We start from the raw sequence: 18,712 nt of genomic DNA, 5'->3' as shown, positions 1-18,712 counted from the left end.
AGATTGCCTAGCAGGCAGTGGGGAGAATAGGATAGCAATGCCTTGGAGGGACCTTATACTCCTGCCCAAACTCATTGGACTCTTCACAAGTGGATCTTCCACCTAGCACTGGCAGCTGTCATCCTTGATCTCACTTACCCTCCAGGATCTTCTCCTCCATCAACTGCAGAATTCTTTACTTGAAAATATTCTTCTTTGTTTTTGAAAGTTAGCAGAATCCATTGCAACCTGATAAGTTGTAGGGCGGGTGCTAATTTCTACTTGCTAAGTACAGAAGCATAACTCCTAAACTAGCTGTACCTTTGGAGCAACAAGAAGTTGAAATGAAGATGATATCCATAACATAAAGTGAGACTCAGCTCAAGACATTTTGCTGCTTGAGGGAAAGGATAAGATAGTCTCCCTTCCCTCGTATACATACCAATTGACTGGATTGGCACTTGAATCTTACTTTAGTAGATGGAATAGGAAAGTATTCACTAGCACACCTGAGGACGAAGGCTGATTTTTTGGAGGTGGCATAACATCTGCATGGCATGTACACAGCTCTGCCCTCCAGCAATGGGGCACAGCTGGCAAGTCCATGGAAAACAATCAGAAGGCTGTTACTTGTCCTCCGCTGCATCTGCTGCCTGATGTAAAGGCCTCACTCTGTTTAATGACAGGGATGGCCTTAGATGCCACTCACTGAAAATCTATTTCTAGAGCGGAAATTCACAAAAAACAACCATGAATTCCAAAACAGTGTTTGGACTCAGTTAATAAGGGAGAATACAATGAAGCTTCATTGAGACAAGATGGAAATACTGTTGATTGTAGATTCTGAGAGAAATTGTATGACATGTTTTGAAAGAGAATACATTCTCTCCAAATAACTAACTACACAACACAGGGCACTCCTAAAACTAATATTCAGGCAGGGTTGACAGCTAGAAATATCTTCACCTTCAGTTTCCATGCATAGGTTTTCATGGACTCCACTTCTTCAGATGCATCTGAAAGTGTGGACAAGAGTCCATGAAACTTATGCTGACATAAACTGGTCTTCACACTGCCAAAGACCCCTTCCTTTTCTACATAAAATGTGTTCTTATGGAGGAAAACTAATACAATATTAACAAGAATCCTGTTTGTAAAAATGGGGGTGGTGGATTTTATTGGTAGAGGGTGGTTTTTTGTTTTGGCCATGCTGATAGCTATCTAATTCTAGAAGCAAACAACATATCATGGAAACTTCCATTTATTTAGAGCTTGGAAAAGTTGCAATTTTTTGAAATAAAATGTACAGATTCCCCTTTGCCGCCATGGCTGATTGTGATCCTGGCTGGGAAGATTCTCAGACTATTATCCAAATTAAAAAAATTACCTTTCCATGCCCTGCATTTCAGGCAGCAATGATTTTGCAATGATGATTGCAAAGAAAATAACACTCTGTTTTCTCAATGCCATATTGCAGAATATTATATTGAATAACTTTGCCAGAAAATTAATAAGGAAAACTATTTCAAGCTACTTCTAGGTATTCATTCTTTGGTTTATTTGTGTATTTATTCATTTACTTACTTTTTTATTCCTTGGCCATGTCTTCTCATAAAGTGGCCTACACAAACAACCGTACAGTATAACATCATATTTTGACAGAAGAAACCATACAAAATAGAAACATAAACAGATTCAAACAGCAACACACCATTATAATCAAGTACTACAACTTAAATACAATTTCAGACCAACAATACTGTAAATCCTTAAGGGCCCATTGAAAAATCTGTGCATCCACAAATCCTTTGGGAGCAATTACCACAAAATGAGGTCAATATCAAGAACACCCAGTCTCTGATACCAACCTATCTCACTGATCTTATTAATAGGACCAGCCCATGATCCAATTAGTAGGGGCTCATCCTGTAATGTTTAGAGAAAGAGAGCCCCCACCCATCCCCAAATATGTGTGCTTGGATTATAAAATGGCAGTACTTGCTACAGGATTTTATGTATCCTTGAAGAAGGGATCTCATGGTCTGGATACATTTGTATGGCATGGCAATCACATTTTGGCCCCAAATTGTTTAAGTCTTTAAAAGCCACCATGAGCACCTAGAAATGCACCAAAAACAGTGTAACTGGTATATACTATATATTTTATGACTAACTAGTCCCCACTGGCATATAGGTGAACGCTCTATAAAAGTCCAAAATTGTCTTTAAAGGTAGCCTACACAGAATGAACAGGAAAAAGGTCTGATCTGGTTATCAGTACATGAATAACACAGGCTAGGTCAGCCTACCAGCCTTGTATCATCCTAAACTGGCTATAACCTCTATTAGCCACTTCTGTCATCTGCAACTCCGCAGAGAAGGTCCAAGACAAACCCAATGGTGAAAACTTCTTCCTCAAATAGAAGGCAAATCCAACCAAAACTGTTTGCAACCTACCATCTTTGACCAAATAGCTTTCCTACCCTCACTTCTTCCTACTTTTGATAGGCTTTGGACATAACTTGTCACGGCAAGGAAAACAAGATCCTTGTACAGTCAGTTACAAGAAAGTGAGTGCCTCAAAATCTGAGTTTGGAAGACTTGCATGCCCAAGTGCCAGGATCTAAAACATAGGTAGTTAATATTTGGTTTACTGCTGTCCCTATCCAGCAAAGTGGGAGATTACAAGAACTGAAACAACAATGTTGGTAGGGCCTCAAATTGCCTGCCCATGTCTCAAAATGCAACAAAGACAGTAAATTGTACCTGGAAACTCAGTATGCACTGCTTTGAATGCCAACAACAGGGGCAAAGGAAGCAGGATATACATGCAAAAACAAGCTGGATCTGACCATGAGTTGAATCTTGACTTGGTCATGCTTGAAGAAGAGTCACTGAAATCAGATAAACTAGTTAAACTAGTCCTAACTTGTTTCATTGATTTTAATGGTTATGCTCTAAGCATAACAATACGATGTATTTTATCATCTCTCTGTTCAGGTTTATCCCAGGGCCCTTCAAGACAGGCTCTATATTCCAGGATCTGATCCCAGGCTTTCTGCTTGAAACTGGATTATATGCATTAGCACTGTCAGACAATCTGGGATAAACAGAAAACCTGGGATCAGATCCTGGGATATAGAGCCTGTCTGGAAGGGCCCCCAGACTTCATTTTCATGCAAATTTTTCAAGTGCTAGTAATTGTTAATGGAGCATCAATGGATGGAGGATTTATTTCAATATGAATGCTAAACTTTGGACCATTTGTTTTAATATGTATGGATCTTATATGTTCTTTTAAACTGATATATGTTCCTACTGATGTTGTGTGTTGTACTTTAATATGTTTCTGTTCCCCACCTTGATCCATGTGAAGGCCAAAAAGAAATAAAGACAATGACGACGATTTAATTTATGATGGCTATAGAAGAATAACCATCATAAAAAGATTGTTTCTACAAGATGCCCCCCTTAAAAATGATAAGTATCAATGTTAGAAACCTACAATATTTTCTGAATAAATGCTTGTAGATTTGTGTCAACAAAATAGCTTCTGCATTGGCTATAACGCATACAAAGCATTTGGGATTTGTAAGGGTGAATTCACATGTTGGGAATTGGGCTCTCACCATGACCGCAATCTTTGGAGTTTCATTGTGAGTTGCTTGATAGCCATCCAAGTTTGCAGCAAATTCTCAGGTGTATGTTCTGATCCAGGTAAGAAAATTAATCTCTGTAAGCAGTGGCTATTGTGAGCCTATCACTGGTAGAACAATTAATGTTAAACGGATTTAATTTTCCATCCCCATGTACATCTTGGCACAACTAAGTACAGTACAGTTGGCACTCCATATCCACAGATTCTGCTTCCACAGATTCAGCCATCCATGGCTAGAATATATATATTCTCAACAGAATTGTTTTTTGCCATTTCATGTAAGGGACATCATTTTGCTATGTCTTTGTATATAAATGGACTTGAGTATTCACAAGATTTGGTATCCATGAGGGTGGGGGAGGGATCCTCAAACCCCAGCAGATACCAAGAACCCACTGTACTCTTGGGACAACTAGAACTGGACTTGGTTTGCACTGAAGACATTCAGTGTTTTGGACTTCCAGAAATCTCAGCCAGCTCACTAGCTGTTAGGAATTATGGGAGCTGAAGTGCAAAACACCTGGAGGACCAAAGGTAACCACTAATTTAAATACTACTCTCATTTTCAACACACTGGTACTTAGTTTCTTAAATCTAGATATTATACAAACAGTTGTTTGTTTCTTTATTGACATTATTGATTCCTGCAGCAACACCACCTTTATTTAAATTCAAAATGTATACAGCATTCTTTGAAATACATTGCTCAAGGCATTAATTAAAGAGGAATAGAGGTTACCATAAAGGGATCTGGGGCTAACAGACGGAGCTTGAGGCTTGCATTTAGTCTTGCCATTCTTTTTGTTAAATTTGCCATGAAATCAAACACTGTTGTTCTCAAGCAATTCTCAGGAGGTATAGCACAGAAAAGGAATGGCATTTTAGGTAAGCAAAAAGGTAACACTTTTGGTTGTCTTCATTCCACCCCCACCCCGCACCCCAACATCATACTGTGTTATGACTATTTCTTCAAAAAAATTTCATGCTCTTGCATTTTATCTCATGATAAGAACTATGTAGAAAATCATTTTGAAGTCTTAGTTAACAGGTCTGCAGAACCTGAGTTAAAGTGGCAAGACTTTGGTACAATGTCCGTGTTATTAGTATTCAGACCCAGGTAACTACCTTGGCCCAGAGCTTAGAAACCTTTACCTTTTCTGCACCAAACTCCCAGAATCCACTAGGTGAGAGATTCTGAAAGCTATAGTCTAGAAAGGTGCCCCCCCCCCCCCCGCAAACTCTGCTAGGGCAAGAACATTGCACAGGACATGACAAACACAACCAACCAACAAAGATTAAAATAAGTTCCTTGGAACCTGAAGGAAAGCACCGCATCTTCACTAACAAACACTGGAACATAGAAGAAAAGAGAAACCCCATTGCAATGACAAGAAAGAAGTTTGTAGTATTTCTAGCAAACTGAAGAATGTGCTCCAAGGCTTGAATAGTAAGCAGGTCATGTGATCTTCCATCTGATCACCATGTCTTCAATGTTTCCAGAAGAAGGAAATGAATCTGATCCTACTAATTTGCATGTCTCCCAAAACCACAACCCACCCCATCCTATCTTCTTCAGAAGACATCTTTCAGTTCTCTCCAAAACCTCTTGACACTGCCTTGGAAGGAACAAAAGCACACCCCTTCCAAAGATCCCACTATTTAAATGTGCATTTTTGTATAGTGGCACTCCAAAATAATCCAAAAATGGAATGCAAGCCCATGAAGACATCCATTCCATGATGCAGTTGCTGAATGTAAACACAAAATTCCTGATGTACTCTAATGACCCTAGATTAATCAATTACAGTTAATTGGGCATTACAGACATCCCAGTGCATATGTTACAAATGCCCCAAAGGTCTCAATTATAGAGCAGTGCTGGCTCATAATGGATCAGGCTTTTTTCATAGCAGCTGCAGACATGTGGTCGTTTCCTTGTATAATCAAAATAATTCATCAAATAAATGCCATTTAAAAAGCCAATGAAGTGCACAGATACAGTCTGCTGAGCACTTCAAAGTCCACTCAGCCAAGAGGCCAAATGTGCCCATGTACAGCATCATTGTGATGGTTAGAACCAGAGGTGGCTGGCTGGCACCTATTCAGTTAACCAAACTGGGTGCAGCATTTCTTCCTTCTCAGTGATGTGTTGGTGCTCTGGACAGCGTGGCACAGGAGACAACAGGACCAGGAAGTGCAGGAGGAAGACAGAGCGAGGAAAAGAGACAAGTGCACTGGTGAATAATAAAGACGACATGCTCTAAGACACACGTCAGACGACAGAAGACATGGCAAACTGGAATCAGACAATGACGAGCTGACCTGCTGATTTGTAGCCAATCCTGGGAGAAGCTCCCAATGCACACGTTTTGCCACGCAACATGGATCCCACTCGCTCCTCAAAAAAATGCCAAGAGAAACATGAGCACAACATTAATGATGATGAGAAAAAGCAGAATGACAAAGACGACCACGCGCTGGGTCTCAGGGTTCATGTTGCACCGGAGGAACGTGTGAAGCGCACTCCATTTGTGCCTGCTCTGATTAGACCCCTTCGCCATTTCTGGGAATTGCCTTGGCCTTAGGAAAACAGGGTCTTAGTCAATTAGTACAAGCAGCGGCGCTGTTTCTAAGAGGCAATGTGGGGAAAGAAGCCAGGGGAGGGGGCTATCAACAATAGATGCATTCTGCAGCTCTCTTCAGTTCAGCACAGCCACTATGCTTATCATTATCAGCTTCGGAGCACAGCACACACACATGCAAGAGCATCCTCGTCCCCTTCCAAGTGATCCTCCTTATCTTTCTTTTATCTCAGCACAGCACCAGCCTCCCCACTTCATCGTCAGCAAAGCAACTGCCTCCATAGCATTAGCTGAGAGAAGCTCCTATAGCAAGAAGACTGCGCGCGGCGGAGCTTACAGATCTCAGCTGCGATATTGGCTTTCCAAAGAGCTAGTCAGCTATTTGCTAAGCACTGTAGCTAGGATACATGCAAGCCTTAGCAACCGATGGCAGAGGTGTGGGGAGGGCGGTGGAGGTAGTGAAGAAAACATGGGCCTTCCATAGAGGCTTACAGCCATATGACTCTTAGCAGCTTTAGGAACAGATGTGGCACTGAAAAGAACAACAGCAACACCTCTTCATAGTTGTGACAAAACAATGTCTAGGGAAATAATTTCGGTACCTGTTCGTATGTCAATCACAAAAGATGGCATTGGGACGTTTAAACCGAAGAGTAATTAAGTTAACACCTAAGCTGCTGCAGCAAAGAAAAGCTTAGGGTGCATCTGCAGTGTAGAATTACTGCAGCTTGACACTACTTTAACTATCATTGCTCAATGCTATGGGACTTGTAGTTTTACAAGGTATTTAGCCTTTCCTGTCAAAGAATGCTAATATCACACCAAACTACAAATCCCAGGATACCATGGCAGTTAAAATGGCATGAAACTGCATTAATTCTATATTGCAAATGCATCCTTTGCTAACCTAGTCTAGCTAGACACTGAGGAGACATTATGTCCAGCTAATATCAGTGAATTATTCTAAACCAGATTTCCTTGGGCTATGTAAAAAACACATAAATGAAAATTATCTCTAAAACTGAAATACAAAGATTCCTATAATGAGATACAGGGATTGGCCTCATTCAAAGTCAATAGAATGCAGCTCCCCCCCCCCCCCACTTTTGCTTTTTACATTTTTGAAAAGAAAACATTGAACACAATATTACAGTCACATAACTACCCAGAAAAGTATAAGCACCCAGATAGCATTCTCTGTCATGGAAATGCAACACACCAATGGCATCTGGCTTGTCTGAATCACAAGGACAAATGGCAATTTGCATTTAACCTATATCAAAAAGAAACACAACCAAAGCGGTGAACTGTTACGTTATACAGATGACCCATTAATCACAACAATGCAACAAGTAAGGAGGGACGGGGACTGCATAGTGGTCCTGCGATTGGAGTCTCATAGAAAATGCTTTCTTAATGTTTGTCCTTGAGAGATCACTTCTGTCCAAAGACAATTTATTTGGCCTGACAGACCTCTCCCTTACAAACTTAATTTACCTTCTGCTCATAAATCTTTGTCAGTCCTTTCCCAACCTTCCTACATTCGTTGACTAGAGAGATAGTGAGGGATGTGAGACTCGGCAAAGGATCACACTAACATCTTATTTAGTAGTACCACTTATTTATGTCACATTATTCCATTTGAAAGCCACTCCAGTCAGTCTCATGAGAGCAGCTGATCGTTGATACTGTATCGTACCTTTGCCACATTTGCAATTTAATACCATCCTTTACTACTTCAGGAAATAAAACCCGACTGCTCATTGGAGGGAAGGATAGTAGAGGCAAAGATGAAGTACTTTGGCCACATCAAGAGAAGAAAAGAAAGCTTAGAGAAGACAATTATGCTGGGGAAAATGGAAGGAAAAAGGAAGAGGGGCCGACCAAGGGCAAGATGGATGGATGGCATCCTTGAAGTGACTGGATTGACCTTGAAGGAGATGGGAGTGGTGACTGCCGACAGGGAGCTCTGGCGTGGGCTGGTCCATGAGGTCACGAAGAGTCAGAAATGACTGAACAAATGAACAACAACAACACCATCCTTTACACCGGGTTTGTTTTCCTTTTGCATTAATGAATCATTACCAACTCTTGTGTCCCATCCCTCTCTTTAAGATTGGTTCATCTATTTTTTTTAAAGAAAAATGTAGCTGCAATAGCACAATAACACCACAATTTCATTACTATATGATGGAAATGGCATCATTTCCTTTGCCATGAGTGTTATGTCTTCCATATAAGGCCTTTTAAAAAAAATGCAGCTACAACAGTGCAATAGCAGGGGAACCTGAAAAACTGTCCCAAATGAGGATTGTACACATGAAAATCCTTACCTCTGCTCCCCAGAAGCAGGGAATGAAGAAACAATGTCCTCTGCTTCCAGAGAGACTTCCATCTGTAGAAGTCCCTTCTGCAGCAGCGCTGACTTCCTCCTTCCTTCTCCCACAACCCAATAAGGCAACTATACATGCCATAACACTATAGTGTTATGATGGTATATTGGCAAACACAGAAATTGGAAGGGGAGACTAAGAAGGGTTTAAAGACAACAGAAAAGTTGTCTTCTCCATTGGCACATCAGAAATACTGTGAGGCTCCTCCGCCAGAGATTTTCTTGGGAATCCTAGAAGGCATGATAATTTGCCCACAACCCACACCATACTCACTAATGGCTCATTCACAGAGACATCCGCACCTGAATTAGTTACTGAACTGCTGTGGGAATGGGGTGTATTAACGGTTTATTTCCAGTGTGAAAATAACACACATTTACAACAGTCCTGCAACACAACTATGCCTAGAGAGCAACGAGGTTATGTGATAAGGTAGAAACAAAGTGGGATGAGTGCACCACTATAATGGCATAACAAACAACAAAGAGCATGCTCCAAGTCTTGTTGGAGGGGAGGGACAGTCTGAAATTCATTTTTTAAAGCTGCATATAAAGCAAGCCAAAAGCTCATCGACACGAGACACTTAATCTGAGACTGCTCCAGAGTAGTAATACATTGCCCATCTCCATTCTACAAAGGTAGTGGGGCAGAGTTCAGATCATCCAGCCAAGTCCGGCAGGACTGCTGACTGAAAGGTCGGTAGTTTGAATCCGGGGAGTGGTGTGAGCTCCTGTCTGTCAGCTCCAGCTTCTCATGAGAGAAGCCTCCTTCAGGATGGTAAAACATCCGGGCATCCCCTGGGCAATGTCTTTGCAGACAGCCAATTTTCTCACACCAGAAGCGACTTGCAGTTTCTCAAGTCACTCCTAACAGGAGAAAAATCTAGCCAAATCAAAACCAGTTTAGATTCATTGGACCATCACCCTGTCTGTGAGGTTCTCTATCGCTGCTCCTGAACCACCACACAGCACTGGAGAGCTCCTAAATCAGCAAATATGCTCACATGACTAGGGACACAGAACGGGGAAATCCTATATTGAAAGTTACCTGATAGCATAAAGAACAATAACCATATAGAATCAGCCTCACTATCCATTTACCATGTACCCAGAAAACTAAAGGTCAAATCGCAGCAGTTCTATTTCTAGAATTGTTTTATCCTGCCCTACTGTCCTTATATTATTTTATGTAAGAACACATTTATTCAAAACACAGGGCTGCCACAGATAATCCATTCCTCAAACTATATGTATTCATATATAGTACATGCATTGAAAACATGAAACAAACATCTGACAACGTAATGTCCATGCCCACTCTGCATGAATTTCATAATATACAGTCTCTGAAAACATGCTAAATGCATAATTTGACATCTGGAATCTCCAGTTGGATATCATTAATACTGAAGTCTTCCTATTCCCAGAAAGCATGTCTGTGGGGTATATAACCCACAGTAAGCTCACCTATACTATTTTTAGACAAGGACTGGGAATATGTGATCCCCGTCTTGATTTTGGGACTGTAACTTCCGACATTCCTCATCATTAGCTATACTGTTTAGGACTAATGGGAACTGTAATCCAATGATGGAAGAGCCATTCATTTTGCAGTCCTGGGACATATAAAGCCAGCCCTTATATTTGCTGTTTATATACCTTAACGTATTAAACTGTGAAAATCATGCCACACAGTCACCTTATTGCCTGGATAATCCTCTGAAAAGGTCACGAGTAGCCTATCCCCTTAAGGGAGAAGATGCTGAAATCCTCTTACACCTGTTGACATAATTCTTTGAGCTACTTGAAAACTTCAGTCCGCCAGCCTCCTTCATTATACCAGCTTTTAATCAGAAAATATATACCGCAAAACCTGAAAGGCTCAGGCAAAGGCAAACTGCTGCCATCTCTACTAGTTTGCATGTGCTTCCCCAATAATTACTTTTTCCATCTTTGCCACATTTAATGTTGTTAGACCATAAATGTCCCAGCTTACATTTATAAAATGTTGGAGGGAGTAGTGTTTGAAATATAGCAAGACACCTGGGTCAGTGGGAATGTTTCTCCTATATGTTCTAGCTCAGGCATGGGCAAACTTTGGCCCTCCAAGTGTTCCGGACATCAACTCCCACAATTCCTAACACCCAGTAGGAATTGTGGGAGTTGAAGTCCAAAACACCTAGTGAGCCAAAGTTTGGCCATGCCTGCTCTAGTCGCAAGATGGGATTCCGTCGTTGTTCCAAGTGGACTAAAGAAGGAGGTCACTGGATTTTCCTTCTCATGCCCTGTGCTCCACACACATCAGTATAAATAAAAAGACAATTATACACATAATTATATGTGCTAGATCTTAAGACATTCATGCACCCTCAAGTCTCCTCGGAAACTCCCAAAGTTCATGGATAACCCTGGAAAATTCCTTAAAATTATTATCTGCAACTGCAGAAAGTGTGCCTGATCGCTGTCCCTAAAAATTTCAAGAAAACACAAAATATGGTTGAGCCTAAACAAGAAGCAGAAATGCTGTGATGTTGTTTCCACTCTGAAAATGCACCAGAGTGTTTCATAGGGATGCATGGAGCCACGACCAACTTCTGAAAGTTGCCCGTTGTCATTTAAGCAAATATCCAGTTTAGTTTTAAGTCCAATGATCTCACAACCTCTGAGGATGCCTGCCATAGATGCAGGCAAAACGTCAGAAGAGAATACTTCTAGAACATGGCCTTATAGCCCGAAAAACCTACAACAACCCAGAGATTCCAGCCATGGAAGACTTCAACAATACATTACATTTTTATTTATATAGATGGGGCAGGGGGAAAGTAGGATTGAAAGGAGATAGTGGCTTGCCTAAAACTACCTCATGGCTTTATGGCAATGGCAAAAGTTGAACCACAAAACTTCCAATTTGTAACTGAATTTCAAAGCAAGGTTGCACCTGTTTGGATGGAATGACAAGAAAAACAAAGATAGAACCATTCCCAGGGCAATTTTGGAGCTGTCAACTGTTTTTAAATTACAGGGAAGCATAGATATTCTTATCTGTCATCTAGCCAACTGCTATAAAGCTCACCTCTCTAGCTCATGCTCTGTTAAATAAAACACTAGATTGCTTAGTGAGTGCAATTTTCCTAGGATTTGCAGTGGTGGCAAGAGAAGTCAACAAAATCTGTTGTCCTCCAAGTCCTCTGTTTCTCTACTGTCTCTTATGCTCTTTATGGCCACAGCAGCCTTTTCCGTCCTGATGTCCCTGCCTACACTGGCACATTTATGCCAATACCATTCCAGATGGTATTTTCCGCCCGCCCTTCCCCTTTTTCTGTTATTTTTGTTAGAAATGCATTTTACTAAACTGGACGTTACACACAACACATTTTATTCTTATAGCCAAAATAAAAGGCTTGGAGAAGTGTATGCTGCAATATACTGTATATGCTACAATATATATGCTACAATATATATCAACAGGGAATTGTTTTGTGTATGTATGCATTTCTATTTCCTGACCTATATCCAATGATAAAAACAAACTGAAAGGTTTAAAACACTATGAACAATTTAAAAGCTAAAAGCATATTAAACTATCTAAATATCAAAATCAGTTAAAACATAAGCTTGGTAGCCCCCTCTGCTGAGGTTTGATTACAGGACCTCCCATAGATACCAAAATCCATGGATGCACAACTCCTATAATATACAATGGTGTGGTAAAATGGTGTCCCTTATATAAAATGGCAAACTTAAGGTTTGGGTTTTTTTTAAATATTTATAAAAAATATATTTTCAAGCAGTGGATGGTTGAATCAATGGACATGAAATCCATGGACATGATGGTATGACTGTACTTAAATTGCAAATTTGGACAAGATCCGTGATGCCCTGCCTAATCGGTTTAGTGAACAGACATGTTTGTCTTCATACAGACCTGAAGCAGTGTTGGCACCAATCAGGCATCTAGGGGGAGAATATTCTAGAGCAAGGAGGGTCGTATTATAGAATCTGTATTTATCCTGCAATTATTAAAATCACAGAATGCCTTGATAGTGAAAGATGTAGCTTATAAATCAAGGAAGGATGAAAAAGTCATACCTGTTCGCTATTCTTGTGAATGGTAAAAGTGACATGTCCTCCTTTATATTTCATCAGCATACACAGTACAAAAGCTGACTGGTACAATCTGGGGATCATAACCAGACACAGCAAAGACACAGCCTTTGCGCTTTGCTATTCTGCTGCTGAGTACACATGCCTAGTGCGGAATACGTCTCACCACGTTAAAACAGTGGATGTGGCTCTTAATTCCAATAAGTTGCCAAGCCAAATTCAAGGTGCAGGTTATGACCTATAAAGCCCTAAATGGTTCAAGCCCCTTTATCTTCGCAATCGCATCTCCCTCTATGAACCGGCAAGAACTTTAAGATCTTCTGGGGGGGAGGCTCCTTTCACTCCCACCACCGTCACAAGCCCCCTGCCTCTGGAATGCCCTTCCTGGAGAAATAAAACAGGCCCCATCCCTCTCCTCCTTTCGTAACAGCCTAAAGATCTGGTGGTTTGAACAAACCTTTGAGAACGACTAGTTCTAGCTCTGCCCCAGATACTGTTGAAATTGGCCATATCTTTTTCTACCAATTACTCAGGTCACTTTCTTCTATTAGGCCCTGGAAATGTACACCCACTTAAGTTAGGGGAGGCTGCAGCAGTTTCCTTTTCCCTGAGCCTAGATGGGAAGGGCAAGATTCTGTGTCTCCCTGCTCCCCCATGCTAACTGAGTGCATACTACCTTTGAACTTTGATCTTTCCAAGGAAAAGAAACAAATGCAGGAAGAGATAAAAACTGGGAGATTTTAAAAACAGCTTAAAAAGTAGGATAACAAAGGAATAATCAGGACTGTCTACTGGATTGGAACATTTGCAAGCTACAGAGTAGACCCCTTGAATCCATTAGGATTTATTTGTGTGTTGACGCATCATTTAACAATTGACTACATGAACCTACTATAATTGGGATTGCCCAACATGATGCAAGCTAAAGACTAGGAAGTTTAAAACACTGAATTTAGGAGGGCTTTTTTTCTCCCTAAACACACACAAGATCAAACCATAATGTTTGTCTTGCTACTTGAAATCAAGTTCACACTTTTTAAAAAAGATGTTGAAGTTCACACACAGTAACTTGACATCTCATTTTCATATGAGGAGCCATCTGTGTGAAAACAGCCCCTATGTGAAAAAGTGTCAAGGGGGAAAAAAAATCTTGAAAAATTGATGAAGTGATAGGGAAAACGTCATATAGAAACTAGACCTAAAATGGTTACTTTTCTAGCATTTGACTCATTGTCATTGAAATTCAAAGACAGTTTACACTAAGCAATTGAGCTGACATATTTGTCAAAAGACATAAAATAATGTCTGGAAATATGTGAGACATTTTTGTAGGTGGGAACATTTAAATATACACCGCACCTGCAATTCAGTGGTCCAATTCAGCAAGAAAGTGCTGCTATGTCAATCATTGATATTGCATCAATACTTGAAGCTAAGCCATCTGATACCTCTGTAACTCCAGACAGATGTAACTCAAAAGAGGGCAAAGGGTAAGAGCATCAGTCTATCTTATCTTGGTGTGATGTGAAATGTAAAATGGTATCATTTTATTCCAAACTCAGCTGTCTTAATGTGCAATGGTCTGCTAGCTTGAGTTGCTGTTTTGAGACTTAAAACCAATTAGTTGCTATTAGTGTTTCCTTTCATCCACCCAACTCCAAAAGATGCCTAAACATCTATCAAACTGAATGTTTTTGAGTTCACAGCAAAAAAGCCAAATATTGAAGACCAAGAAGGCTGCAGGTTGAGAACCATTGCAGCAACTGGTACTGTTGAAGACCTCAGAAACATGCATATTTGGATTGCAGGTGAAAACTGAGGAAATTGGTATGTCTACCACTGGTTCATCTAATCCAAGTCCTGCCAAAGAAATCATGGAACTGAAGTAAAGACAAGAAGCTGTGTCATTGTTAGACCTTGGGCTTTATATGAACAAGACTTTTTCTGATGACCAAATAAAAGCTCAATTAGTGCAAAATCCACAGATTTCATTGCCAGGATATGTATTTCCTGTGGATAAGAAGAGGCATCTAAGTTTTCAACCCAACTGGTTCAATATATTTCCCTCATTAGCCTACTCATTTCATGTACAAGGTGCACTCTGTAAGTACCGTGTGGTGTTTGGGGGTAAAGATGGTCATCAGTGCATTGGTTACTTAAACCATTTGTGTGATGGAGAGATTCAATACAAGTCTTTAATCGACACCAAAAAAAGCAGTACCACCAGAGCAACTTGTGCTTGGCTGAAAACGTCTTGCTAATTCACATTAGAAAATGTCTTGATCTAACCCATCATCATGATAAAGGAAATAAGAAGAAAACAGAAAGAAACTTCTGCCAGTTGTGGAAACTATTGTCCTTTGTGGTCAACAAAAACTGGATTTAAGAGGGAGCAATTATTCAGGACCTATTACCTATAAATAACTTTTGCACAATAATGGTAATTTCAGGACCTTGTTAAGCTCTCGTGCCACATCAGGAGACACTGACCTGAAAAGTCATCTTTGAAACTGCAGCTATGAATGCACAGTATACTAGTCCACAAATATAGAATGAACTAATAAACACTGTAGTGACAAGATAAAAAATTGTTGAAAGCTTCAATGCATCACAGTGTTTCTCTGTCTGGCAGATGAAACTTTGAATGTGAATACCTCAGAACAGTTATCGCTCTCAGTAAGAGACAGTGATGCTGAGGCTGCAGGAATAAGAGAAGACTTTATAGGCTTTGTGAAGATAAGTGATATGACAGATGGAGGACTTGCAGGCATTTTTTTCAAAACACCGGAAAAAATTGGGCTGAACTTGTAATACTTGTGTGGACAAGGTTATGATGGAGCTGCTAATATGAGTGGTCATATTAGTGGAGCATAGACAATTATATAGCAAAGTACACAATGGCTGTCTACATCCACATCAGTGCTCACTCACTAAATCTAGCCTTAGCAAAGACTTGCAGCATTCCACCTGTCAGAAATTGCCAAGGAACAATATCATCTGTGTGCAATTTCTTCAGAGCATCATCCATCAGACTGGAACTGTTGAAGAAAAATATAAAAGACTGTTTCCCTGAATCAAGAGCAAACAAACTGTTTTAACAAAACATAAAACTGTGTTGAGAGACATGATGCAGTTTTATTTTTTGTTGAACTGTACAGTGTAGTGGCGAAAACACTTGAAGAACTAAAAGAGAGTCCTCTATATAACAGTGAGGCTTCTTCCTGAGCTGGACACCTACTTTTAGCTTCTTCTAAATGTTGAATTTTTAGTAATCATACATATTCAAAGCACCTCTTCTCATGGTGCAAAATATGGTGGGTTTTTGCCCTTTCGCCACAGAGGCTGCCAGCTCCCATCATACTCAGTAAAAGTACTTCCAGGGTGGCTCTGGGACAGAATTAATGCAAAACCCCTGCCACCGCTGAAAAATTGCTGACCCATCTTTCCATTGCCAACCCATTTTTCCCACTGGGAAAGATGAGTTGGGTCAGCTTAAACAGGCTTCCTCCCTGTGATGAGGTTGGGGGAAACCAGGACAAGCGACAGGTCCCTATGACCTCTGGGTGGGCACTGCCAGAATCACTGTGATCCACAGTGATACTGGGTGATTACGGCAGCATGTGTGACAAGGTCCTAAGAAAGCTTCTGTCAGCATCACTTCAGTTTAGCAAAACATTAAACAGAGTACATATGGGCATTTTGACAGTCTCAGAAAAAACACAGAATCTGTGAAAGAATTTCAGGAGATCTTTGACACAGCAAGATTAGTGGAAGAGAAGTTAGGATTTCTTGCATTAGTTCAAGAGAGACTTGTAAAAGCAACATCCAGGCAACTTCACCAACACCAGTGGAGTATTATAGGCTAAATATGTACATTCCATTTCAGGACTTTTTCTGCACTCAGCTTCAAGAAAGGTTTACAAGGCACAGGAAAGTAGTTCAGAAACTGCAAATATTCCTCCCTATCAATGGTGGCCATTTAAAATCCAACTTGAACAAGTGCATAGAACTTTACAATTAATGCCTTCAAGATACTGACACATGGATGGATGAGTTTCACCTATGGTGTAGAAAGTGGGAAAGGATTACATTTGCAGAAAAACTGCCTGTAAGCATATCTTGTCTGTGATAGACAAATTGTTTTCTGAATGTGAAGAAACTTCTTCAGATTTCTGCAACATTGCCAGTGTCAACAACTACAAATGAAAGCTTTGAAAACATACATAAGAAGCAAAATAGAGCAAGAAATACTGACTGGACATGCACTCTTGAGTGTCCACCGAAGTTTATCAATGGAGCCTGATTTCTGTGAAAGTGTATTGACACATTTTTCAAGTGTTTCCAACAGGCATTGTGGTATTATTTTGTAACAACTAAGTTATCAATTAAGAGACATTTTCTGGGGTATTTTTAAACTTGAAACTTTGTAGTTAAAACAGAAATTGGATCCGCCAGCCAGTATACACCAAGTTAGCTAGGGGATCCTGCAATTTACAAACTAAAAAACTTTCCGTCTGTCCCCACCACCCTTCCTCCAATGCTCTAGTTCACTGCTTCTTAAATGGTGGACTTGGACCCCTTAGTTCAATGTCGGGTCCTGAAAAAAATTACATCAATAAAAGTTTTCTGAATGTCACCTAGCGACTAGTTTTGACAGTGCGGTGTTTATGAAGCTCTGTTCTAATTGAACCAATGGCAGGGCAGAAGTGAAATTACAGGCAGTCCCAAGACAGGTTCTGTAGGTTTGTTCTTAAGTTGAAATTGTATGTAAGTTGGAACAGGTACATTTTTGAAGTGTAACTCCAACCATATATGTGTGTTTGTGTTTGTGTGTGTGCTTGTGTGTGTGTGTGTGCCTTGGTTGGCACAGAGAAGGATGAACACCTCTGTGGGGTTTGTTTTGCTATCTGTGCCCCTGTTTAGATTTCACTTCACTTTGTGTCCCTGTGAGAATTAGATTTTGAAAATTTTGGCTTGTTTTGAAACCAAGTATTGGTGATAAAGCTTCAGTTGGGAGACCTTTTCCCCACAACTCTTTTAGGAGTGACCTTCCCTTCCAAGAAGTAGATTTCTCTCTCTCTTCAACATTTCACCCTCATTCTTCACTATGAGTTGTTTGTTTGTAACTCAAGGTGTTTGTAACTCAAGAACGGATCTAATAGCAGGCAGGCGGGCAGGCAAAGGCCAAAAACATGCTGTGACCAATCCAGAGAAAGCAAGGAGCAATTACATGGCATTTCAAATTATTTCAAGGGGATTTAAGTGGAGCCAGCCTTTGCTGGGTTGCATTCATTGGTAGGCTGATCATAGCAAACAAACATACACTGATTTAGTTTTGCTTTGGCAGTGAAATGGGAGAAAAACAGCAATAGACCTTTCTGGCAGCCTTAGCAGGAGCCAAGTTGTATGACTGTGGCCTTATAACTTGGCATCTTGTGTGGAAGAGAAACTGCAGTGATTTATCAGAGCAAAGAAAGATTTTTTTAAAAGAAAGGGCAGAGGGAGAAAATGACTTAAACAAATTCCTAAGGAGGGAGAAATAATATTAGGTGCCACAGTGGTCTGTGCTTCCAGCTGTGTATGATAGGACATATTTGTTATTTTGTAAAACTGAATTTCACTTGACAAAGATATCCGATTAGAGAAACATAAATAGACGATGCAGTTTTAAACCCTGTATCTTATTATTTCCAAAGCAGAACTGAACATAAAAAATAAAGACTTCTGTACTGAGGCATCTGCAGTTCTTCAGTGCCACTACGTAAAGCATATGGTGCAGCGCTATGCCTTATATAACCTCCTACTGATACATTTGCTATAAAAGCTATGAGTCAGAGGCAGATAATATCAGACTATTAAAGAAGACAAACATAGGTCCCCAACTCTACAGAAATGAACTCTACAAAATGGATGTGTGAGTGTGAGGACAGAGTTAACCACATCCTCCTTGAATTGGCACTTTGTTGTAAAATCTACAACCCACTGAAGCTCCTTAAT

General features: G+C 40.3%; 1 protein-coding gene across 3 annotated transcripts in view; it reads right to left on the bottom strand.

Annotated features, from left to right (window-relative positions):
- The window catches only part of ARHGEF4 (Rho guanine nucleotide exchange factor 4), a 239,972-nt gene that overhangs the window by 45,234 nt on the left and 176,026 nt on the right, over positions 1–18,712 (bottom strand). The window contains exon 1 of one of the 3 annotated variants that reach the window (XM_067465889.1): positions 5,960–6,581. The exons of 1 other annotated variant lie outside the window; for it this stretch is intronic. Coding sequence is in view for 1 of the 2 variants with exons in the window: in XM_067465888.1 (XP_067321989.1) it covers positions 6,395–6,406 (12 nt within the window). In the remaining variant the exon portion in view is untranslated. Of the gene's footprint in view, positions 1–5,959; positions 6,582–18,712 lie in introns of those variants that run through there. One more of the 3 variants, XM_067465888.1, reaches the window with a different exon arrangement.

The sequence above is a fragment of the Anolis sagrei genome, chromosome 3 (assembly GCF_037176765.1).
Source record: "Anolis sagrei isolate rAnoSag1 chromosome 3, rAnoSag1.mat, whole genome shotgun sequence".
NCBI lineage: Eukaryota > Metazoa > Chordata > Lepidosauria > Squamata > Dactyloidae > Anolis > Anolis sagrei.
This window is presented reverse-complemented; position numbering and strand designations above follow the sequence as displayed.